This window comes from Brassica napus, chromosome A2, assembly GCF_020379485.1.
Source record: "Brassica napus cultivar Da-Ae chromosome A2, Da-Ae, whole genome shotgun sequence".
Lineage (NCBI taxonomy): Eukaryota > Viridiplantae > Streptophyta > Magnoliopsida > Brassicales > Brassicaceae > Brassica > Brassica napus.
This window is the reverse complement of record NC_063435.1, coordinates 6178979-6204803: the sequence shown is the minus strand read 5'-3', so window position 1 is coordinate 6204803 and position 25825 is coordinate 6178979. Positions and strand designations below refer to the sequence as shown.

At 32.0% G+C, this 25825-nt stretch overlaps 3 protein-coding genes across 4 annotated transcripts; 1 reads left to right on the top strand and 2 right to left on the bottom strand.

Moving 5' to 3' along the window:
* Nucleotides 1-561: 561 nt before the first annotated feature.
* LOC106379290 (UPF0329 protein ECU05_1680/ECU11_0050-like) lies at nt 562-1036 on the bottom strand. Its single transcript, XM_013819290.3, has one exon. The coding sequence runs from the start codon at nt 880-882 to the stop codon at nt 688-690; it is 195 nt and encodes a 64-aa protein (XP_013674744.1). The 5' UTR covers nt 883-1036; the 3' UTR covers nt 562-687.
* A 10512-nt stretch (nt 1037-11548) lies between these two features.
* On the top strand, nt 11549-15342 carry LOC106390327 (phytosulfokine receptor 2-like). The gene is made up of 2 exons (XM_013830771.3): nt 11549-12092; nt 12255-15342. Exon 2 carries the CDS (start codon nt 12420-12422, stop codon nt 15234-15236), a length of 2817 nt encoding a protein of 938 aa, XP_013686225.2. The 5' UTR covers nt 11549-12092; nt 12255-12419; the 3' UTR covers nt 15237-15342.
* Nucleotides 15343-15995: 653 nt separating this feature from the next.
* Nucleotides 15996-18291, bottom strand: LOC106390314 (protein RICE SALT SENSITIVE 3-like). 2 transcript variants are annotated; one of them, XM_013830752.3, is made up of 7 exons: nt 17816-18291; nt 17677-17727; nt 17431-17568; nt 17182-17287; nt 17029-17070; nt 16870-16926; nt 15996-16778 (listed from the first exon to the last, which is right to left on the bottom strand). In XM_013830752.3, exons 1-7 carry the CDS (start codon nt 17941-17943, stop codon nt 16182-16184), a joined length of 1119 nt encoding a protein of 372 aa, XP_013686206.2. In that variant the 5' UTR covers nt 17944-18291; the 3' UTR covers nt 15996-16181. The 2 variants fall into 2 exon arrangements, with proteins under 2 accessions (XP_013686206.2, XP_013686214.2); XM_013830760.3 differs by lacking the exon at nt 17816-18291 and having other exon boundaries at nt 17420-17568; nt 17677-17733.
* Between the last annotated feature and the right edge of the window lie 7534 nt (nt 18292-25825).

Below are 25825 nucleotides of genomic sequence, written 5' to 3'. Positions count from 1 at the left end.
CGCTTTCCAACACCATATTAGTTATGAATCGAAACACATATGTAGATAAGAAGTGAATTATGTAAGCAAGTCGTTAGCAAGATTGATTGAACTTATAACAGCTTTATTAGTTCACCAAGCTTTATTTAAATGCAAAGAAAAAAAAACAAGAAAGAAAGAAGCTCTGGATGTCCTTTCCTTTGAGAACTAAACATTTTTATATTCCATGCTATTTTGCTAAGGAAATTAGTTTACATGAGCTTGAGTTTGATTTCATTGAAATGGGCTTCTGTTCTAATCAATTATTGCATGCACCTATACGAGTTAGACTCAGATTTGATTTGGTTAATAGTTTTCATTCATATACTTGTTACAACAAAAAGAATCAAATCCGAAACTGGGAATAAGAAATCCAATATGAATCATCAATCGTATAAACTCAAACCGTCAATATCTAATCATAAGTGGGGTTTTATAAAACTAAAGGACAATCACGTCGAAACAATAATCATAGTTTTCTTTCACAAATTCAGAATAGTACATATTAAACAAGCAGCATTGATAAAATAGAGACAAACCATATTGGCAAAATAGAAAATTTTATTAATCAAGAAATGTTACAAGTTACTTAAGCATCCATAACACAGCATAGAAATAGAAACAGAAATAAAATGGGATAATTAATTGCGTTTTCTTGAAATAGAGCTCTCACTCGGCCTTCTCAGCTTTGGTTTCTTTCTTCTCTTCTTTCTTTTCTTCTTTCTTTTCTTCTTTCTTCTCAGGTTTCTTCTCCTCTTTTTTCTTCTCTTCCTTTGGTTTTGAATCTACAGCTTTTGGTTTGCCCTGCTTTGGTTTCATGAAGCAGAAGCAAGAGCAGCATGGACACTGGAACAAGAACTTCATTTCTCTCTCTCTCTCTCACTTATCACTTTCTCTCTACCTTACAATCTCACACACACATTCTACATTCCTTACCTAAAAACTAAAGCTTTAATGAAAGTAGAGCATTGATTGGGCCTTTTTTTGTTGTTTGTTACTGTACTTTTTTGACATTTCTCTAACAATTCTGTCTTTTTCTTCTCGTCTAATAATGATACTTCTTTCATTGGTCCCACTCCAACCAATTCTCTTTATATTTTCAATCATGTTTCCTAAGCTCAGCTGGAGTGATAGTGTCCTGAGTCATAACGGTGGCCAATTTCTTTTAGAAGTTAGTGACTACTAAATCAAATAACTCTTTAATAGCTTTCTCACTCATTCACATGCACGATCACTGATATTTACAATTTGAACTTTGGTTTTGGTGGAGATGAGCAAATCATATTTAGGACCAAGTGACCAACCATTAGATAACAAGTTGTTTTCTCAATAAACTCGATCTTTGTATAACACAGAATCGTTCATTTCGATTATAGTTTGTTGAAGGAAATAATAAAAGGAAGGGAATGACAATGTACCGTATAAATGTCTTGCGGAGTAAATTGTCGGTTCTTTTTCGTATAATCATGCACATGCATAAATAACTACTCTTAAGAATGATAATGAAGTGTTGAAGAAAATAGTATTGATCATTATCATAATTTGAAAAATAGTTCATATATTATCTTGGATCTTTGTGACATATGGTTGGATTCCACTACAGTCTCTTTCAAATCAAGTGGATGGCCGCCCTATTCTATATCTTTTTGTGGGACCTTGCAAAGGATTTCTCAGTAAAATCTAGTAATTAATTAATCAGTTGCATTACCTTATACTATGATACTCAAAATCGCATTTTATACTGGTAGGCTGGCGGTCGTTACTTGTTATTCGCCTTAAATCCGCCTTAAAAATTGAAGTATTCAATGTTTTCAAGGTAAGTAACAAGTCCTCAATTTTTATTACTTACCAAACTAAGTCAAATATCAAGTATCATTATTATTTTAATTACTTGACTCATTATGCCATGTTACTTGCCCTACTACTTACTATTTATATGATTTATTAAATATTTGTTTATATTTGTTTTTTCTTTTACTTGCATTTAGGATTGGACACAAATATTCATTACTCTTTTTATACTTACTACTTATTTTATTTTTTTTGATGAAATTTCAAATTTATTGATCAAGGCAAAATATATATATGTACAATCTAGTTATAAATATACTTATTTCGTATATGTCTTGATTTATAAATATTCGTCGTCATCTAGTTAAGTATTATATAGTAACAAGTATTAAAAATTTAACTATATGACTTGTTACTACTTGTTACTTGTTTAGAGAAAACATTTTTGTCATCATAAAAATTATACAATGTTTATATATCGATATATTCATATTTTTTGTGTGTTTTTTATAATATGAACAAATATTTCGCTTAAAGTAATTAAGATGTTATGTTAAGTAGAATAAATAAAACAAATTTTCAAGTCTATTCCTAATAATTATTATTTAGTAAGTAGTTTTTAAAAATTCTAAAAAACTCGTAAATAGTTTACAAGTACTCATAAATAGTAAGTAATAGCGGGTCAAGTAACTTGCAAATAATTCATTTTTGATCAAGTACTCGAAATAGCAAGTACTCGTTTTTAATAAGTTAAATGCAAATCGAAAATTTTATTACTCATACAAAGTAAGTCAAGTCGCAAGTACACACAAAATAACGAGTACTCGCTTCGTGCCAAGCCCTATACACCGTTTAGGTGTTTCGTGGATAGTTGAATTCTAATGGTATTGTACAGCAATATGGGCTGGGCTTAGCGCTGCAAGCATCATGGTATCGTTACGGTTTCATATGACAATCTTGGATTAACCCATCAGGCTACTCTCTTTATCCAAATTGTTATGATAAGAGAGATGTCAGACAGGACTATCATCTCATGATCTCAGTGGTTCACATCGTTAACTGTAATGGCGAGGTTGAATTCTATAGTATTATGTTTGTCAGGTTTATGGATTTACAATTCAAAGTTAATTAACAAAGACTGAAATAACAACACATGTTTTTTAGTCTTTATATATGATATTAATTTACAACTTCGATGTGAGAAGATTTCTAATAGAAACATCTAAACATGTCTTATTGTGGAGTCATCTTGGTTTCATATTCTGCACATGTCTTACTGTGGAGTCATCTTGGTTTCATATACTGCGGTTTATCTTATTACATGCTTATTGGTAGATTTATTTGTTGTAAACAGTGTAACATACTTCACATAAAAAAATATAGCATTAGTAGCTCTGCTGAGGTACTAGGAAACCTTTCAAGGGAACTACGTCTCAAGATCTCATATTCGAATCTCGCTGATGAGGAAGGGAGCACATTACTAACATGTTACCTCGAGGTTGTGAAGGGATTACAGACCTAAAATTCTATTTACTAACAAATAAATAAACGATATTGTAATAGAAACCCAATATTTATATTTGGCGATGAGAGGAAATAAGAAAAATTGTATTTACTTTTCCAAAAAAATGTTTGTGTAATGTTGGTTTCTCAGTAGTTGTTCAATTTGGAACTCCGTCAATTTAGACACAAGACGGGATCTAATTGAAACGTTGAAAAGACGGACAAGTTTGGTCATCTTTTTCTGCTTTCTTATTAATATGGGTCTGTTGTTCACTTGTTCTTGGTTGTTCCCCCCAAAAAAAAGGTCTGTTGTTCTTCTACGACACCAAATAGAAATCTCACAAGCAGTACCGTCTCAAATTATTAATGGGCTCTGTTCAAAAAAATTTAACAGTATTTAGTGATGCAATAGAGTAAGTTTAAAAGTTTATAGCTCTATTTATATATATTTGACCTCTCTTTTAAATTTATAAATTCTAAATTAATATTATATATAAAATTTTGAAGTTTTAAACCATAGTTTATATATTTATTTTTAAAAAAATTTAAATTTTGAACTTTGTTTAGATTCTACCTCTATTCTACTGCTCCACTTGCACATGCTATTATACGTTATGCTCACAAGCAGGTTCGGTTTAGGAGAGTGGGCAAAAGGACACTGGTCTAGGGCCCAAAAGATTTTTCGCATAAATAGTATTGAAAAGGGACTCAATATTTAAAAAAAAATTGAAGATAAGAGCCCGAAAATTTTAAGTTACCATATAATTACATAAAAAAAAATGTTTTTTAACTATTTTGCCAAGGATCTAAAATTCTTTTGAGCAGGGCCTGCTCACAAGATTATTTAGTTACACGAGTTTTATGGATACATCGTACATGTATGATGTACAGGTTGACTAGTTAAGTGCACCAGACAAATAGATGACAAAGAAGGGTGACTAAAACTAATTAAACATACACTAATTAAAAAAAAAATAGTGACTGAGGTGAGGTCCGATAGATTCGAGGTTCGATCGTAGAGATTAGAGAAGACTTGAAAAACAAACAAAGTAGGAGGCCGATAGGTGTACGATTCGAGGACTTCACGTGATTTGCGGTGTGTGAGCAGTTGACTATACAATCCATTATCAAAAGACACCACTCACTCTCGATTCTCCCAAACTTAACTCACATAATATTATATGAATATAAATTGAACGCTAAATAAATCTCTAAAATAATAATACATTTTTAGAATGTATATTCTACTTTCCCTTTATACAAATATAGAGTAAAACTCACTCCAATAATATGCTATATATTGCACTAAATATAGAGAGATGAACAGTAATACGCTAGATATAGAGTAATACTATTCTTTTACTCTATTTTTAGAGTGAAACTTTTCATTTACAAAATGATCATTTATGTTTATATGATTAATTTTTTACTAAAATAAAATTATATAGTATTTAAATACTATATTTAGTATATCATTTGTTTATAATGATGTGTTGTAATAAAATTTTAATTTTAAAAGAATCATTTAGTTATATAAATAGTGTAGTATATTTTATAAAATAAAATAAATGAGTGAAATTTTAATATTTTAAAAGTTAAAGATAGTATAATAAACTAATAAATAAATAGAAAATAATATACTTGGAATATTTTATTTTAGTATAAAATAGAAATAACCATTGGAGCAAAACCGTCTTCAATATTTAGAGTATTTTATTTTTGGAATAACAAATAGAAGTAACCCTTGTAGATGGTCTTAAAAGTAGCATTCAAAAAAAATTATAATAAAAATAGCTTTCAAAAAACAATCTTCAAAACAATACCTTTTTTAAAGAAAAATAACATAATTTATTTTATCAAAACTGAGTTACAAAATAATTTGTCCTTCAAATTATATATTAAAACTTCTGTCACTAACATAATAAATCATTTCAAAATCCATTATTTTTTTTTCATTTAAGCAAATATATAATATATCCATTTCATCATTCTAACACATTAATACCCATGTTCTAAAACTAGGCCGCTTGACCGATTCGGCGTCCAAAAATCGCTCGTCCCATACTAACAATCTCAAAGCCCATAATCAAATAGTGCCCAATCGTAATGTGCCCAATCTTGACGCGTTGAAGTGATTCAGTTGTGTTATGCGGCAACATGTAAACCCCTTAGTTTTGTGGGTTTTAAAGACTAAATCAAGTATTTCTTTTTAGATTTGTCAAAAGTCGTGAAAATAAATAAAAATTAACAATCGTGAAAAAGATAAAACAACAAAATTTGGATTTGAAGATCGACTATGGTTATGCAGAAGAAGACATGATTTTAGGTAATTTTGTGTCACTATTGATAGAGTGCAAAAACAAACAAAAATGTTCTCCTTCAAACCCTCAACCGATACGAGATTCAGCTTGCTAACAAATGACTAGACTAAGTAACAATTGATTCTTAGTTCTACATGTACAAATGTATATAAGAGATTTTAAAAAAAAATTTAAAACTAATTTCTGATTACTCTTCGATTAATTTCCGATTTTGTCATTTGGCGCTAGGCCTGGATGCAATTTCTAACATGGATTAATCCTAAGTGGTCCAGTTATAATAGTAACCTACGCATCAAATCAAAAGAGAACCTTATTGAAACCAAAACAAATTTAAATCACTTCATTACCAATTGCAATTTAAGCTAACGAATTCTCAACCCAAGAAGTTTAAGGAGCTCAAAACCAACCAGAGCACTCTCAAGGCAACCAACATCAAAAACAAAACTGCAGTAAAAAAATGAAAAAATCTAACAAGTATACTCTGATACCATGTCTGCAACATATGTTCACCACCATATCTACAACCAATCATTAAATATATATAAAAAAACTGAATCAACTATTTAAGAATGAAGTACAAGATTTTTATATTCATATCAGAGTATAAATTTCTAATAAGCATTTAAAGTATTAAAAAGTTATATGAAAAATATTGGAAATATATAAACCGAATATAAAGAATACTATAGTCCAAATCTAAATTTTTAAAATCTAATAATACATTCAAAACAAAACAAAAAAAAAATCTTAAAAATCATAAAAAAAATATTAACAAAAAATGTCTATAATTTGGTTATGTTTCCGAATAATACATTTTAATGTGTATGCAGTTTCCTAATATTCCATTTACTGAATGCAAAAACAAATAATCCATATGTTATTAGTTATACAAATATTTTCAAAACACTGATATTTTCATAATATTCTCATATAAAATACTGGAGAATCCTACAAATATTAATATTAAATAACCAAACATAAATTGTTTATGCAAAAACAAATAATCCATATGTTATTAGTTATAAAAATCTTTTCAAATCACTAATATTTTCATAATATTCTCATATAAAATATTGGAGAATCCTAAAAATATTGATATTAACTAACCAAACATAAATTGTTTGCTTCTATGTTTTAAATTCTGAAAGTCTTTTGTATATATATATATATCTATATAAATTCATCGCAATCTAATATATTCCTACAATCTAATCTCTAAAATGTTTTTAAATATATTTTTCCTTAAAAACTTAAAATCTTTTAAAACTGAATGGTGTATACATTTAAGTTGCTTCATTCATGGAAGCAACATGCAAATTATGGAAGGGATTTTCTAAAGTTGATTTTAATCGATGAAACTGTAAATAAATTTTCAGTATTATTTTATGTTCTGAAACTTTACAATAATATCAAATTTTCTGAAAAAGAAAGAAAAAAAACAGTAACCATTGCCATGTTGATTACAGTTGTTTTAAGTCATCCGCTATGATAGTTAGATTTCGGGTCCGGCGCAATTGATCTATTAAAAAATGGCGAATGATTGAAAACAACGACAATATATATAACCAACATTATATTGAAACATTTCAAAACAATAACCGATTTTATATTTTCATATATAAAAATTATATATAACCAACATTACATATGCACTTTAGTGAAGTCTAGTTAGAACTTGATTGTTTTTAGTTTTTGAAATGGTTTTTGGCTTTTATTTTTGAAAAACCACTTTTTTTTTGCCAATCAAGATTTTAGAAAAAATGATTCCATAAAAAGTAGGGAAACTAGTTTTTCAAATAATTACTTAATTCTTTCTACACAAAAACCAAAAACTATATTTTCTTAGAGTTTGGCCAACGATAGTTTTTTAATTTATTATTTCTTTTAAAATTTTATATTTTATATTTGTTCTATGTTTATCTTCTTTCTTCAACTCCTACATGTTTGTTTAACTACGCTACCAATTAAACTCTGAAATAAAGTATTAGAACTAAAAATAAACTATAAATAAAATTATAAATTATTCAGAATGACAAATGGTGGATGATTACATTCATATAGTTTTGATTTCCACAATAACAATCATTTTTTAAAATTTAAGTTATTGGAGTTTTGTTTAGCTAAATTAGTTTTATAATTATTTAATTAATACTTTATACTATAAAATCTATAATAAAATTTACTAAAACTATTGGTTTTATCTACTATGCATTTATTAAATGGTCATTTTACTTTTTATTTAAATTCTAGTTTTTTTGTCGAAAACCTTCTTTAAAAAAACTTACCATTTTGAAAAATATAATTTTTTTATAAAATATAATAATGTTTTTAAAGAATTAAATTTACTTTTTAGATTTTAGATATTGTGATATTTGAGTTGCATAAATTTTATTTAATTTACCATATTTAAAAAATATAACTAATTTCAGTTTGTTTTAAAATATCAGCTATTAATTGTGTATTGTTCTAGAGAGACAAAATTATTTTTTTAAAAAAATTAGCTATTATTTTTTATTTTATAATATTTATTTTTAAAAACTTTAAATATAAATTTATGTAAATTAGTGATAAAATAAAACATTATTATTTTTAATTGTTTCGAAAAAAATAATTTTATATTTATAAAATATTTTTGATTAGAAAGCAAAAACCAAAATTTAATGCCCCTATTCAAACTTTTTGAAAAACTAAAATCTACAGAAAAACTAAAAACTAAAACCAAATTCTAAGAACTAAAAACCAAAATCCAAAAACCAAAAACTAAAATCTAAAAACTATGTAAACAATCATCACCTTAATCTTATTCCTAAATGTTAATCCCACCTATTCTCCTAAATATTAAACTTTAATCATTAAATCCAAATTTAAATATTTTATAGTTTTAAAAAAACTTATAGTAAATGCTATTTTGATATATATATAGTGTTGTAGTAGAAAATTCGGTTGTACCACTAGAAGCACAGTGACAAAACTGTTAACCATAAATAATTATTAGTACTAAGTTCATAATTTACATGTAACTATTGGATTAATTACTTCGACATCTAATTACAATCAAGAGTCTCTTTCCAATTTTCTCATTATATATTATTCATATATTATTCTTACTGTTAGCACTTTGCATTGCATGGTTGTATCAATATCACTTTTTTCATCTTTTAAAATATCGAATTAAACACAGAAAGCATAACAGGGTTAGTGGGCACATCATCAATCAAGGACCTTTTGTATATAAATTACCCCCATTATGTATTCAGAAGGTACTTTTTCGAGACCAGAACGATTTGTTTATAGTTTTTATAACAATTGTTTGTAGGTTAAGCCTTTTGCAAAAAAAAAAAACATTGTTTGTAGGTTGTCAATAAAGAAAGATTTTAAAGAACAAAACAAAAAGAGAGTTCTTTTAAAATAAAAAGCCCAAAATGAAAAAACTATCATTAAGTCACATGGGACTCGTGATCTGGCCTTTTCTAAGAATCTCAACGGTTCCACCTCTTTCACGGCATCGAACCCGTGACGTCGGGACTGAAAGTCCAAACTGAACCCACAAGGTTCAAAGGAAGGTCACTCTCTTCGGGCCACGTGCACCGTAAATAGCCATGATGCGTCACGACTTTCACGGGAGGTTCGATTACTATTTATGTCAATGAAACATTTCTTATTTTTTTTTCCTGATTAAAAATTTGTGTAAATATTTTTATGACTAAGAGGTTCTACACTTGTGAATGTTTATATCTCCCAAAGAGAAACTCAAATCATGTCATTTAATTATTTTGAAAAAAAAAACTACATCTAACGTGAATCAAATCTTTGAGAGTTCTTTTTAGGCAAAAAGAGAGAGAAGAGAGAGAAGCGAGATCTACTTTGGAGTCCGGTGCTCGGCCGGCGCGTGAGCGTCCGTGTCGGCGCCGGAGTTTTTTCTTGTTCGTCGTAGTGGTTCCCCTCCGCCTTTTTTTCGCCGTCCTGTCAACAAGCGCCTTGTCCGACCTCTGTCACCGCCCTCATCTCTTACGGTGGTTCGGTTATGGAGTTACGACGCGCTCGTCGGGAGGTCCACGGTGGAGAAAATGGCCTGCATGTACAGTGGTGGTATTTTCCGGGAGGTGGAGGCTTCTGCAGATCCACCGCCGCCGGTTCGAGCTTCCGGGAAGAGAGTCTTCTTCAGATTCGTCTTCGCCGGCTTTCAACTATGGAGAGCGGAGGCTACCAAAGATCCGCGCTTCCATTTGGGATCCCGATGTTCTTTGGGAAAAAGGTTTACGAGGTTAGTTTTGGTTCATGGTCGGTGTGGTTGTCGTCATGGTGGGTTTGGGTCACGGCGGATGAGATCTCTGTGGAAGATGATGCTCTACGGCGAGGTGACGGTGGTCAAGAAAAGAAAAGAGATGGGTCTTGATCCGCGTGTCTAGGGTTTGAAGCACTCTAAAGTTGGAGGAGATCTCGAGTTTCGATGGATCTCTCAGGTGTGATGACAGTGGGGAAAAGAATGGTTTGCGTTCGTTGGAGGCTTGTCGGGTCTTGAGCTCCGACGAACGAGGTTCTTTGTCGGTGTTTGTTCCGGTGGCGTCAAGATGGAGGCGGTTAAGTCGAGACGGTGACGACGCGTTAAGCGCTAAGGGAGCAGATCTCCCCACGTGTCGAGCCAGCCTCCTTGACGCGCTTTCCATGTGGGGCGAGTGATGTTGAGATTGGGCTGAAGGCCCGTTTAGATTTTTTTGAGCCCGTTGTTGTTTTTTTGGGCTTCTAATCAGTCTTTATGTAATCGGGCTTCGGATCTTGTCTGGGCTTGGCCCAGTTATATAATATCAAAAAACTTTGACGGAAAAAAAAAAAACGTGAATCAAATCTTGTGAAAAGAAAGAAAAAAATTTAGTGACCACCGAAAATTTTACAAGAGCAATTCATCGTTATCAGATACTCTTTCCATTTTATTTTAATTATTTTAGATTTATGCATTCAGATTTTAAAAATATTTAGTTCTATATATTTTATAAATAAAAATATTATTACATAAAACTAATTACATTTTAACCAGTTTTACCATTTTTTTTACATTTTAACCTGTAAAATAAATTCGAAAATGTAAAAAAAAAATTATATAATATAAAATTAATAAATTTGATTAAAATTCTAAAACGATATTTATCTGTCAACGAAAATTACTTTACAAAGGAATACTCCCTCTGTTCCTAAATAATTTATGTTTTAGAATTTTCACACTTATTAAGAAAACACTTAAAATTTTGATAATAAATGTATGATTTTCTGTGTTTAGTTATTTCCTATGATTTTTAACCAATCAAAATTCAGTAAACACAATTAATGTTTTTGAAATTTACAATTTTCCATTATTACATACATTGAAAATGTAAAATATAGATCTTTTAGAAACAAAATATTTTTCTAAAACATGGATCATTTAAGAACGGAGGGAGTATGTTATTATGGATATCAATGCTTAATTTCTACTTTTAGAGAAATTCATGTTGGTATTGATTTTGGGGGCAACGCATTGACAAAATGAGTTATTACTACTTATTAGCTTCATCATTAGATAATCGGATTAACTCGGAACGATCCCTTAATCTTTTGTCAATTATTTTCCTTAATGCGACAAACTATAGAAGAAAACGAAAGCCTCTAAGAAAAGTTTTTGACCTAACTACATACTTTTGTTGACTTTGTTCCAACTAGAAATTTAGTTTGTTTCCCACTAAAATTTGTCATAAAAATATAGATTTGAAGCAAACGACAACATTTTGTCTGCATATGCCGATGATAATTTCGAGAAACTTAATGTTTTTAGTTTTTACTCAACGGAGGTAAGTTAAAATAACATTATCTCTGAACCATTTTAATAAGTAAAATATTAAAAGGAAAAAAAACAAATTACAGTCAAACTGTGTGAGCGATTATTATTTCTAAAATATAGTATAAACTTGTGAGCTGTAATAAATAGTTGTGCAGGATTTTGTCCACAGAAATTAAATAGTAAATTTAATTGACGTCCCATTATAATTTGTAAAATTAAAAAAAAAAAAAAAAGTTAAGGAGAAGTGCACACAAGACATTTGAGACAAGACCTGTCACGGACAAAAGCTAATAGCAACTCTCACTGTTCTTGAGAAAACGAAACAACTCTCCCTTTTCTTCTCAAAAATCTTTTTTCTATCGTCTTCTCCAATCAATTTCGAAATTAAAACATTGACAAAATTTGAAACCCCAACTACTCTCTGTTTCGCTTTTTAGACTGTTCCTGTCTCGCCTCGAAAAAGACCTGCACTTTTACTTCCACACACTATAAACCCTCCGAACAGAAGTCTTCGGCATCAATAGTTTCCCTGAAGAAGAAAAAGATCATTCACTATCTCAGTTGCGGTTGTGAACTCGAAAGCTCTAAGCTTTATCTTGGAAAGCTTTGCAATTTAGGGTTTTTGGTTAGCCAAATTGCTTAAACAGGTATTTACTTTACTCTTTTGACTTATTTAAAGTTTAAAAGTTTGTATCTTTGCTTAAGTTACAAGTCTTGGATAACACTTGGGATGTGAGCAGTCTTAGTTACTACAAGTCTTGTCTGTTTAGTTTCTTCTCATACTCTCTTTTCTTGGGATTCGGTTTCAGGAAGATAAGTTTTGCTGTTCTCAATTCGCTTTCACAATGTTGCTTCAATCCCAAGTTGTGGAAGCTCTACTCTTTTTGGGACATGAGCATGTGACTCTCTGAGTCTTCCTCTTCTTCAAGAGCCCTTAACTCTAGAGAAGACTCTTGTCTCTGTTGGTTTAAGTCATGTTGATCATTCTTCTATCGCTAGTCTTGTTTCTTGGTTCATCTCTGAGCCAACCAACGCTCACATGTCACCCCAGCGACTTATCTGCCCTCAGGGAGTTCGCAGGAGCGTTGAAGAACAGGTCCGTTACTGAATCTTGGTTAAACGATTCAAGCTGTTGTGAGTGGGGTGGTGTTGTTTGTGATGATGTTTCTAGTCGAGTTACAAAGCTGGTTCTGTCTGAAAAGGGGTTAGAAGGTGAAGTTTCAAGTTCTTTAAGCGAGCTGAGTGAGCTTCAGTTACTTGATCTCTCTCGTAACCACCTCAAAGGCGAATTGCCTTCAGAGATCTCCATGTTGCAGCAGCTTCAAGTTCTTGACTTGAGCCATAACTTCTTGACAGGGAATCTATCGAATCTTGGAGTGTTTACAAGTCTTGTGATGCTTAATGTAAGCAACAACTACTTATCCGGAGAGTTAAGCGAGAAGCTGAGTAACCTCACTGCTCTCAAGTCTTTCTTGTTATCCGGGAACAGGTTCTCCGGTGAGATACCAGATGTCTTTGGTAACCTCACTCACCTTGAACACCTCGACCTAAGCTCCAACAAGTTTTCTGGACATTTTCCTTCAAGCTTATCTCAATGCTCCAAACTCAAGGTTCTTGATCTTAGGAACAACTCGTTAACCGGCTCTATAGATCTCAACTTCACCGAGTTTCAAGATCTCTGCGTTCTTGATCTCGCTAGTAACCACTTCTCCGGACCTCTTCCTGATTCTCTCGGCCGTTGCTCCAAGATAAAGATCTTAAGCTTGGCGAAAAACGAGTTCACCGGGAAAATCCCCAACACGTTCAAGAATTTGAAGTCTCTTTTGTTCCTCTCCTTATCCAACAACAGCTTTATGAACTTGTCAGAAGCATTGAGAGTCCTGCAGCATTGCGGAAACCTCTCAACTCTCATCCTCTCAAAGAACTTTATCCGAGAGGAAGTGCCTAGAGATGTCACGGGATTCAACAACCTCACCATCTTAGCCCTCGGAAACTGCGGTCTCAGAGGTCACATTCCGAGGTGGCTGTTGAGCTGCAAGAAGCTCCAGGTTCTTGATCTATCCTGGAACCACTTCTACGGTGCCATCCCTCAGTGGATCGGTCAGATGGAGAGTCTCTTCTACATAGACTTCTCCAACAACACATTAACCGGAACAATCCCTGTGGCCTTAAAAAATCTCAAGAGCTTGATCCATCTAAACTGCACTGACTCTCAGATGATAGACTCTTCAGGGATCCCTCTCTACGTGAAGAGAAACAAAAGCTCTCACGGTCTTCCTTACAACCAAGTCTCGAGATTCCCTCCATCTCTCTACTTAAACAATAACAGACTCAACGGGACGATCTTACCCGAGATAGGTCGGTTGAAAGAGCTTCACATGCTGGATCTGAGCAGGAACAACTTCACCGGGGAGATACCTAACTCCATCTCACGTCTCGACAACCTGGAGCTTCTTGACTTCTCTTACAATCATCTCAACGGCTCCATTCCTCTCTCCTTTCAAAGCCTCACTTTCTTGTCTAGGTTCAGCGTTGCTTATAACCGTCTCACGGGAGCTATTCCTTCCGGTGGTCAGTTCTACAGTTTCCCTCACTCGAGCTTCGAAGGAAACTTGGGACTCTGCCGCGCCATTGACTCTCCTTGCGATGTTCTCATGAGTAATGTGTTGAAACCCAAAGGTGCTTCTTCGCGTGGTAATGGAAAGTTCGGTAGAAGTAGCATTGTTGTATTGACTATAAGCCTTGCCGTGGGGATCACTCTTCTTCTCGCTGCTATTCTCCTAAGACTCTCAAGAAAAGAGGCTGTTGATAATGATAGAGTCAACGACGTTGACGAGGAAGCTCCTAAAGCTCCCACGTCGTCGAAGATAGTTCTCTTCCATAGCTGTGGATGCAAAGACCTGACCGTAGCGGATCTTCTCAAGTCTACGAACAGTTTCAGCCAAGCAAACATCATCGGATGCGGTGGGTTTGGTCTTGTCTACAAGGCCAATCTACCCGACGGCTCGAAAGCAGCTGTCAAGAGGCTTTCAGGTGACTGTGGACAGATGGAACGTGAGTTCCAAGCGGAAGTCGAAGCGTTGTCGCGTGCGGAACACGAGAATCTGGTCTCTCTTCAAGGCTACTGCAAGCACGGGAGCGATAGGCTGCTTATCTACTCGTTTATGGAGAACGGGAGCTTGGACTATTGGCTGCACGAGCGTGTCGATGCAAACGCGTCTCTCAAGTGGGACGTGAGGTTGAAGATTGCTAGAGGAGCGGCGCGTGGGCTTGCTTACTTGCATAAAGACTGTGAACCTAACGTTATCCACAGGGACGTGAAGTCGTCTAATATTTTATTAGACGAGAGCTTCGAAGCTCATCTTGCTGATTTCGGGTTAGCCAGGCTGCTTAGGCCTTACGATACTCACGTGACGACTGATCTGGTGGGGACGTTGGGGTACATTCCTCCGGAGTATAGCCAGTCTTTGATTGCCACGTGTAGAGGAGATGTTTACAGTTTCGGTGTGGTGCTTTTGGAGCTTGTTACGGGGAGGAGGCCGGTGGAGGTGTGTAAAGGGAAGAGCTGTAGAGATTTGGTGTCTAGGGTGTTTCAGATGAAGGCTGAGAAGCGTGAAGCTGAGCTTATCGATGCGACGATGCGCGATGATGTGGAGGAGAATGAGGTTTTGGAGATGTTGGAGATTGCGTGCAGATGCATTGATCGTGACCCTAGAAGGAGACCGTTGATTGAAGAGGTTGTTGCTTGGCTTGAAGATGTTACAGTAGAGTCTGTTAAACAACAGTGTTAAATCCTTTTTAAGGATCTTTGTTAGTTCTTTAAATGTAGATCACTGGTTTTGGTTAGAGAAACTTGGGGTATACATGTAAAGCTATGAACTTTTGTTGATCCAACTAGACCTACACACATTTATGCAGAACCAAAAAACCGAACCGAAAAATGAGGTTCGGTTCGGGTTAGGATCCTATTAGCTATCCGAGTGAATTTTATATAACCGAAAAACTGAAATAGAACTAGAGTTGAATGGGTACCCTAAATTTCTATAATATAAAGTTATATGCGTATAAATATTAAATATATTTAATTTTAAAATAATCAATTTTTAAAAATATTAATTATAAATCGAAATACACAAATAACCTAATTACTATAATAACTTTTATTCGAAATATTTCAAATTATCCAATTATCCAATTTTTTATCCGAAAACCTAAAAGATTTTTTGATATTTAATTCATAAAATCGAAGTTTCTGACTTTTTATCTTAAACTAATCCAAAAACCAGAACCGAATGAAATTTAAAATTACCTCTAATATTAACCGATTCACAACTTTATTACCTAAACTGAACCAAAAACTGAAAAAAGAAAAACTAAAATCGGATCAAATTTTCTAAAAAATATCCGAACAGATCCTTAAACCGCTATAGCCTCTAGAACCAAACTGAGGACCGGATGCTCATGGGTAGATCCAACATACAAAGCATAAACACACCAAGAGAATCAGATTTTTCTCAAGTGACAATCCTTATGATACGTAACAAAGTATCTTAAAACGTTAAAAAGAGTTTTGACATAAAAGCAGATACAATCAGACATATATGTTACAACAGCAACAACAACAACGAGGGAGATGTAAGAAAGAAACAAAGGGACAGTCTTAAACAGATTAAGCTAAAAGCTTTTCGTTATCTTTTTTTAATCTGTCTTTAAACATGATTCTTGAACTTGTCAAATCACCTCAAGAACGTCTCCATAACATCAGAGTACATTCCTGCATTGCTTCCGGAGTTGTTCCTAAACTCTAGTGGCTGCTGATCGAGCGAGGTTGATGATGAGGAAGAGTCCATTCTTGCTGGTAATGTATAGCTTCTTCTAAACTTGTTAGGATGACTTTCAAGGCTCAAGAACTCGTTCTGGTTTTCGATATTCATCGGGTTCTGCTCCTGGTTAAACAGAAGTCTACTAGCTTCGTCTGCACGACCAGTCAATGCATTGAACAAAGATAAACCGTTGGGCCATTTGATGTCTTCTTCATGTTCTTCCATTGGAGGAAGCATCTGAGGATGAGGAGCATTGGTTTCTTGAAGGAAACCATATCTTGTTGATGCAGGTAGTGTTTGGTTCTGATAACCAGGGGAAGGTAACAATGGAGCGTGTGATCCCCAAGCTAAAGGCTGAGACTGAGGTTGCTGGTTTGGAACCAAGGATGAGGATGGACTAGCACCGGTTCGGTTTGAAGAGAAGAGCTGGGAAAGGTAAAAACCGGATCGATAACCGATTGATTCAAACATTTGCCTCATCCTCAGCACAAAATGAAGATCTTCTGGAATCTGGAGTGAGTAAAACAATGATTGATCACACCGTATAGCCAAATCAAACAGCTAATACGAAAATGTAAAATAAAAAGGAAAAAAAACTCACAATCTTGCAAGAACCTAGCTGTAACAAACCATGTCCAGCTTGAATCACAGCAATTGTCTGTTCATTTAAACAAGTGTTACGGTAAGTTCAAGAGCAGTAAATCAAAGTTTGAAAAAAAAACAAAAAAAAAACATGTAAAAAGGATGTTTGACTGTTGACCTGTATGCCTGATTCAAATTGATCTGTCCATTCTGGAGGAAGCTGCAATAAATTTTTGAACAACCAAAAGGTGTTAACCATCTTAACCATAAGCTTCTCATCTAACCAAAATAACAAATATTTAAAGATCTGTGGAAGACTAAGAAAACATACAGCATCAAAAGAACTCTGCCAGTAATTAGCAAGATTGGGTTCAGATTCAGATGGTTCTTTGAATACCCACTTGTGACATTTATCAGAAGCAACTTTACCCATCAATCTGCATATATCATGTTAAAGATTCACAATATAATATATATCTTAATGAAAGGTTTGCTAATTATGAAGTGATTAAGGGTGTGTTTATATAATCTAATTATCTTCTCCATAATTATTTTATATAACCACCTACCCAGCACCCACCCTTCTCCATAATTATATAACTGAATGGACATCTTGCTGAAAGCTTTTCTGACAAGATCTTCACTTTCAATGTCTGGTTCCAGACAAAGATCTTCATTTCTCCCTCCTCCACAAAACCCATCTTCCCACATCAACATCCTTGAAAATTAAAATCACAAACTGTTTCAGAAAGAGATCTTGAGTTGAAACAGAGCAGCCTCTGTTTCTACCAAAAGCAGAGGAAAGATAGAAAGAGACAAAACTCACAAGCTGCCACTTTCATCACCAATCTTGCATCCATTACCACCACGGACCCTCCTGTAACCAGAAAGAGGAACAACAAAAGATAAAGAAACATACATAGAGAAAGATTAATGAACAGAGAGACAGAGAGAGATGAGTGTACGGTCGGGGACGAATGGTCCAGAAAACAGAGTAAATCCAGTCTGAGTTAAGACATACGCTCCTAAGTGCTTCGTGAAGTGCCATCATCCCTACAGCATCTTTGCTTCTATCTCCTCCTGAGCCCACCATGTCTCTAACCTCTCTCTTCTCTTTTTTTTCTTTTCTTTCTATTTATCTCTCTCTCACTTCATAACCCTTCAGGATTCTCCAAAGACATAAACCATTACAACTCTTTAAGGTCTTTAAACTCTTTAGCTTTCTTCAGACAAACTCCCTTTTGTCCAAATATTATAAAACTACCCACTGAAAAGTAAAGAAAAAAAAAAGAAAAGAAAAGAAAATAAGTTATCTTTCTATGTGAGAGCAAAAGAGTTTGTCAACCACAGAGTCTCATCTCTCTCATACTTTCTCTCACTACTGTTCTTTTGCTTCAAGTCTTTTAGTGAACATAATTATATTAAACGAAATCCCGGCGACAAGTTAGGGTTTAGCTGTTTAAGGGAATATATGATAAGAAAATTATTTATTTTTTTTGAATATCCGTAAATATTATTTCTTTTAAGGTTATCACGATGGTCATCCATAATTATGTCATCTCCACTTATTGAGTTGCATTCATAAATATTTGGTCCACCTATATTTATTGAAGTTTTAGTTTTAAGAATTTCTAACACGTTTTTCAGTTTTTATAATCTTTATTTTATGACAACTAATCATTTTTGAAAGTTTTATGTATGAGAATTCCAATTTTTTCAATAACTTTTATTTAATAAAACCCATAGTGGTCCATTGTCTTAGACTAAAAATTAGTCTACTACCTTCACCAAGAAAAAAATATGGTTTTCCTATAATTCCATTATAGTTGATCGTTAAAAACGTTATTACTTTATCTTTGTATGAAAACCCAGAATAGTATACATACCTTAGGCTACATATTACACACATAATCTTTTGGAAGATGTAAAAGATTTCACCTTTTAACAAATTCTAAAGATTAGTTTGGACTTGGCTCTGAAATTTTACTTTTATTTAAATTTTTCTTATATTTTGACTTAAAAATATTCTTATTTTCTTATTTAAGACATGAATTAAAATTTTCAAAATTGCATATTTGTCAATGGAAATAATTAGAAAATAGAAAATAGAAAGATTGAGAGGGTGGGGACAAGTATTATCTTCTTTCTGGCTAGCAAGACAAATGTAGGTGTTGAGGGATGACAAAAGTGGTTCTGTTTTTGTTTTCCCCTCTCATCACTCACTACCATCTCTTTTTAAAGTTTCGTTTTACCCTTCTTCCTCCACATAAATTACGACCCAGGACAGATTTGATGTTTTATCGTATTGAAAACGAAGCTGGACCATTTCACCTCCAACTCACATTCTAGCTCTAGTGGTAAAGGATTTACAGCTGTGAGTAACGCCACCTGAGTTCGAATCCTGGCTACTGGGAAATTAACATTTTGGCATTACCAGGGATAGAAAACCGACACGTGGCAACACGTGACTAGTTTGGATCACTTTTGTGAGACCATGATACCTCTGTATAATTCAAGAAAAAAAAACATAATATTTTAAAAAACTAGATTTGTGTCATGTTATACTTCAGAGTTCAGTCAAGTAGCAGACTGGACCGCAAGTTGTGTTCATTCCTGGCCAAACCTAGCATCATCTCTTTATCTCGTTAATATTCTAACCAATAATGTGGTCTTACTCGTAGTTTTTTTTTTTGTTTGAACATTTCTTAACTTAAACGTCAAAAGAAAATTTTAAGATGACATTTTCATATTTTTCTGTTCACGTCAAATCCTATATATTGATGATTAAAAATGCGAACGGATTTTTTCAAAGAAGAAGTTTGTTTGGTACAAACATGAAAAATAACAATCTCGTGTTATAGCACTATATATAAGAAAATCGTCAGACATTACAATGAAAAATCTATAAATATGTTCTATATCCGCTATTAACCCTAGAATATATGAAATACATACGATATTTATTCCACAAGCATATCTAATATTGTGTGCCTAAGCATACATTATCTATCCATGTCGACAGAAGAAGAAGACTTCCCCACATTAGTTTTGGCTGTCAACAAGAGATATCGAGGGTTATTGTTGTACATCCAATAGGCTAAAGATGATCATGGAATTGACCATATCCCAATTTCTCCATCTTCAAGCTTGTTAATCGAAAGCTGTAGGGTTCCATCAATAAAACGTGGCTTTTGTTTAGCGAGCAAATTCAGCATTAATTTCACCTACTGTTCATAGTTTGTTCTATTCCAGAAATGGATGTATGCACTTATCCAATATTACCAGAAGGATGAAGATAATATAAAGATATAATTAATGCGTTCTTATCAGCACCACTTGATTTAACCATGGCTATCGTTTGTTTACCAATCATATTGCTAACAGAAAAAGCATTGCGAAAAAGATATAAAAGTATACTATGCTTTCTATATCGACTATCAACCCTAGAATATATATGATGCTTATTCTCTGAGCATATATAATATTTCGTCCCAAGTATATCTTAAGTACATCATTACTCCTAGTCCTAATGGAATCAACAAAATAGAAAATAGAAAGAAAGAAATTAAAGAAGTTCTAAAGCATGAAAACTCCTCCAGTATATATGAAAACGTTGACCAATATTCTTAATCATATAGCATTTGCAATAAATCAGAACAAACAGTCTCAAGCACCACCAATCTACAATTAATTACTCTCAAAGTCTCAAGTATGCACTTCATATACCACAATAAAACCTTACCTTAACTTCCAAGTTTCAGAGTGTAAAAGAGAGATACACCGGGATACACCTCAAAAATATGAGTTATAAAAAAAACACTTACCTTTTCATCATACATAGCCCATCAATATCTTCTTAAACGTCTGTTATAATTCGCGTTTACATCGTAATTTTGGGAACAACACTATTATGTTTCCTTAACACAGCATTGTTAGTTTTCACAGTCTTTTAATTTTTTAGATATTAACTTCAGAAATTTCCGTATATTAAAAGGTTAGCACTTGCACAACTGTCTATATTAATATAACAAACTAGTAATCTATTATGTATAGTAATTTTAGGGATATGCATGTTTGTTAATTTCATTTTTATGGTTTCTTACACGTCATTATTTGGTTATCATGGATCAAAACATAGGATCCGATTCTTACACGAGAAAAAGTCCAAAAAAAAAAATCAGAAGTTTCCAAAACACAAATGCAGTATTTACATGGTTATTTTTTTGACTAAAAGTATTTTACATGGTTATTGACAAAAAAAAGTTAAGGATACAATATTAGCAAATGAAATGATGGAAAATTCTTGGTTTAAAGATCAAAGGTGTAAAGGTTTTTACATTAAGTAAATAATAGAGAAAAAAGAGAGTAAATAATAGAGAAGTAGATAGATCATAATATAATCATGGCAAAAAATTAAAACGAAAGACTGTTTTATAATCATTAAAATTTTCTTTCAGGACTACCGTACCAATATTGTTTGAATAGTTAAAGTCCTAAATCCATTAGAGAAACATCCCTTACTTATTAATTAAGAAGCATTTTTAAAATCTAACCTTTACTTTGTAAATTATTTACAAACATGCCATTTTGCTTAGGTGTCACCACCATAGACTCTCTCACAATACTTAACTATCAAACCATCAATCACTAGACTAATTACAAGAAATACCTTTAGTCATACCAATTATTAACAATAACTATATGAATCATTTATTTTCATAAAAAGACCATATAACTATACGTATCATTCATTTTTGTTTATAGTCATATGCTTGATATTTAACAATACGATATATATGAATAACAAACATGTTTCATCGATTATTTGTATCCTAAATATACTATTATAATCCATATTAACATTTCTAAAAAACAATATTTTTAATGTTACTATAACGTATTTATTCATAAACTTCATTTAGAAAAAAATTATGTGCAGTATATGAAATGATTATATAGATTAAGTTTTAGAGATCAAATGAAGCGCGTATGAGGAGACCCACATGATTCTATGAATATGTCATGTAAATTGACAGATTTACATGAAAAAAAATTCAAAATGCCTACGGTTCATCTTATTTACTTAACTGATCAAAAAAATAATTGTGTGGTAAGAACATTTAGTTGACCGTAATCAATATCCATTAGCGAGAGTGTACATTACAAACATGATTTGGAAAGCCAAATTATAATCATTCGTAGATATGGAAATTTCTAATAAATTACAATTATTAGTAATTGGGATGTTAGTAACGTTCCTAAATGGAAATGATACATTACTTTCATTTACATCTATAAGATTATACAAGACCTTAATTATTGGTCAAAATTTGTTTGTTTATATAGTTTTACCCATATTTGGTAATAATAATATAATAATTATCATGCTTCAAAGGATACGTGAATTTAGGATGAAAAAATCATATGGAGAACTGATTTACAAAATATTCATAGTGGTGATATCTAAACTCTTAGTCACTCACACTATATATTAGCCTTTATAATAATTTGTAAATACCAACCTAATAACACTAGATGAGATTATAAATGCAGGTGTGAGTGCATGTTTGGTTTATTGATAAACTAATGATAATGAACTATTTTTTTTAAGATAATATGAGTTTTATTTATATTTTTTTAATCATGCGCAAGGCGCAGGTCTCCACCTAATACATTAAATATAAACAAAACAAGAAAAAAACACAAATGCAAATTTAACATAAAATTTTTATATGATTTACTACAAAATTTGAGACTGATCTTGATTCCAAACTAAAGAGAGAAGAATGAAAATTTAATATTATAAGATCGACCTAAAAACAAAATTATTAGTGTCCTAGGCTGTACGAAAATATAAACGTGTTCCATAAAGGAAAAAAACAAAGCAAATACCATATGCAAATAACTAATGTTGTTACAAAAAGAAATAAATATAAATTTTAATTTTTAACCAAACAAAGAGGTAGGTGCATTATTTGACTATGTACACAAGAAACGAATGTTATAAACTTATAATTAATGTAAGGACCATCACATGGCTAGCCATGCAAACTAAAAAAAATGACCATCACATGGCTAGCCATGCAAACTAAATTAATGTATACTAGACTACACGAAGTATATGTTATGCATGGCAACATCCCTCAACTTAATGATGTTATGTGGTTAACATCACGATTTTAATTTCATTAATCCAAAAAGTGATATAGATGTCAAAGACCGTTTAAGTGTCCCATTTTTTCAATTAAAATATGGCGTACCTGATGGTAATTAAACAAAAATTAGATTTTGATCCGCTTTTTAAAAGCGTGAGAATATTTTTAACAAAATATAATTTATTAAATCAGTATGTTTTATAAAATTTTGATAAGTAGTGTTTTGAAATTTTTATTTTTTAGTGTATTTGAAAACTATATAATTGTATTAGTTTATTTATATTAGATATAAAATTTATACATGATATTATTTAATTTTTATTTTTATTACTTAATCTGTTTTGTTATTAATTTTTAACAAAATATGTGTAATTCTTTTGAATAATTGTGTGATATATATTTATTTGATCAATTTTTATTATAAAAGTTGTTTGATATCAATTTACTTACTCCAACATCTTATTTGTTTGATATACAATTAATTAAATTCATCCATAATTAAATTAATGCATTATTTTGTTTATATTAAATTGCATTCATTTAAACTTAGTAAAACTTTCATATTATATACTTATTCTTAGATTATTTTATTATTAAAAGTACATATATAATAATCATATATGTGAGATTATATTTGATTTAAATTGACATCAAATAAGTTTTGAGAAAATAAAATGTTAGAGTCAATAAATTGACGTCAAATATATTTTATAATTAAAATTTAAAAAATAAATATATATCACACAATTTATCAAACGAATTACATAAATTTTATGAAAAGTTCATAAGAAAACATATTAAAATAATTAAAAAAAAACAAAATTACATAATATCTTATATAACTTACATATTTAATATAAATAAAAATAATATAATTATATAGTTTTCAAATACACCAGAATAAAAATGTTAAAACACTACATATCAAAAAATGTTAAAAGATATTGATTTTGTACATTAGATATTTATAAAAAAATTGTTACGCTCTTAAAACGTGGGTTAAAATATAATTTCAGTTAAATTACAGTCGGATCGGTCATATTTTAATTGATGAAACGAGGTATTTAACGGTCTCTGACATCTATATCACTTTTTGGATGAATGAAATTAAACTTGTGATGTTAATTACATAACATCATTAAGTTGAGGAATGTTATCATGCATAACATATACTTCGTGTAGTTAAGTATACATTAGTATACTTTGTATGGTTAGCCATGTGATGATCAATACTTCATGTAGTTAGCAATCATTTTTCCTTAATGTAACTAAAGTTTACGGTCATGTGACATAAAAAAAGTATACACAGCACACCTAATCAACTGAGAATATTAGTTATAAAATTTAGAGATAAAGTTATCAAAATAAAAAAAATAGTACCTAATCACTGAGATCTGTCTAGATGAAGAAGATAATTAATATCAGAATGTACTAATCTAATCTGATTAATTCAGCAAAGAAAATATCAAAAAGCAGGGGTCACGTGCGCACGTGCCGTCAGCAGTGAGTCGGTGCGTCACTTATCGTGAGGAAAGCGAACCGCACGAATCGCGGGACCGTGCTTTCTCTGCTTGCAACACCTCTTCACGTCCTCTTTCAGAGACCACGCGCCATCTCACGCACATCCAGTAGATTTTAGGATTGAAAGCACACGGATCTTAAAATGGTTATACCAATTGGCTAGAAAATACGCAAATAAGACTATGCCCATGTTCGTTTACATGCCACGTCGATGTACGGCTGCGATTTGTAACTAAACTGTTGTTTTTTTCGTTGTGGTTTTGTGATCTACAACTTACAACCAATGTTGTTCGTTTTGTTTTCATAAGTATCTGAAATTTTACTTTTAATTTATTAAATTTTCAGCGATTTTCAAAATCATATTTACGATTAGTCGCGCAATACGTGTCATAATTGCGCAATCAGTCATGTGATACCAAAACAAACAACAGCATATGACCTACGATTTGCGACTGATCACAAGTCATGTGCAAACAACAAAATCTATTTCTTTAAGTGATAATTGTATTTAAGTTTTTCAACGCTATTTTTATGCACGTCTATTACTATGAAAACTCTAATCTAGAATATATCAAATAATTTTGTAGTATGTATAACTTATCTATTCTAAACAGATTGTTATGAGCTAATTAAAGTTACAAATTGTTTCTAATCAAATTTAGTAATTTTATGTCAAGTACTGCATGTTCTACAATTATAAAATAGGTCAACGTACTACCTATTATAATTCTTTCTCACGCTATTTAACTTGTAAGACGAATAACTAAGTTGTCTAGTTAAGTTGAATTTGTTGAATTTTGTATCAATTTTGTTTAGTCACATAACATCAATGAAAAATCAACGTTTTCAGAAAAAAAAAGTTATTGAATTTTCCTAATGTAGTTTTCCCTTCGATTGTAGTTTTAGTCAAAAACATTTTATTAAAATTTGACTGTGAATTTTGACAAAAAACTATCTTGTACATTTAGTATGATCCAAAACGGCAAAATTATACATCTAAATCATCTATTTGCCAACAACATATTTTATATTCTAGTGCTCGTATATCGAATAATTTTCTTTACGGATTCCAATAACAAAATTGTTTAGGACATAAAATATTAGGGGAGACATAAACAATGAAAAGAAATCTGAAAATAAGTTTTTTCTGATTCAGACAGGCAAACACATTGCGCGTGGAGAACTTAGAGCGCGTCATGTGAGGAAGAACGAAAAACAACAGATGTGTGAGCATTCAACTAGGCTCCGCATTGACCGGCACGGGCCGATCTAACTCCTCCCACGACCGTATCTATGGTG

Bases quoted from the DNA above. Each gene is read 5' to 3' on its own strand.
- LOC106379290 (XM_013819290.3), bottom strand. From the start codon at position 882: ATGAAGTTCTTGTTCCAGTGTCCATGCTGCTCTTGCTTCTGCTTCATG.
- LOC106390314 (XM_013830752.3), bottom strand. From the start codon at position 17,943: ATGGTGGGCTCAGGAGGAGATAGAAGCAAAGATGCTGTAGGGATGATG. The intron at 17,569-17,676 runs GTGAGTTTTGTC...TTAATTTTCAAG, and splicing joins GGTGATGAAAGTGGCAGCTT to GATGTTGATGTGGGAAGATG. The intron at 16,927-17,028 runs GTCAACAGTCAA...TTAAATGAACAG, and splicing joins AATTTGAATCAGGCATACAG to ACAATTGCTGTGATTCAAGC.
- LOC106390327 (XM_013830771.3), top strand. From the start codon at position 12,420: ATGTTGATCATTCTTCTATCGCTAGTCTTGTTTCTTGGTTCATCTCTG.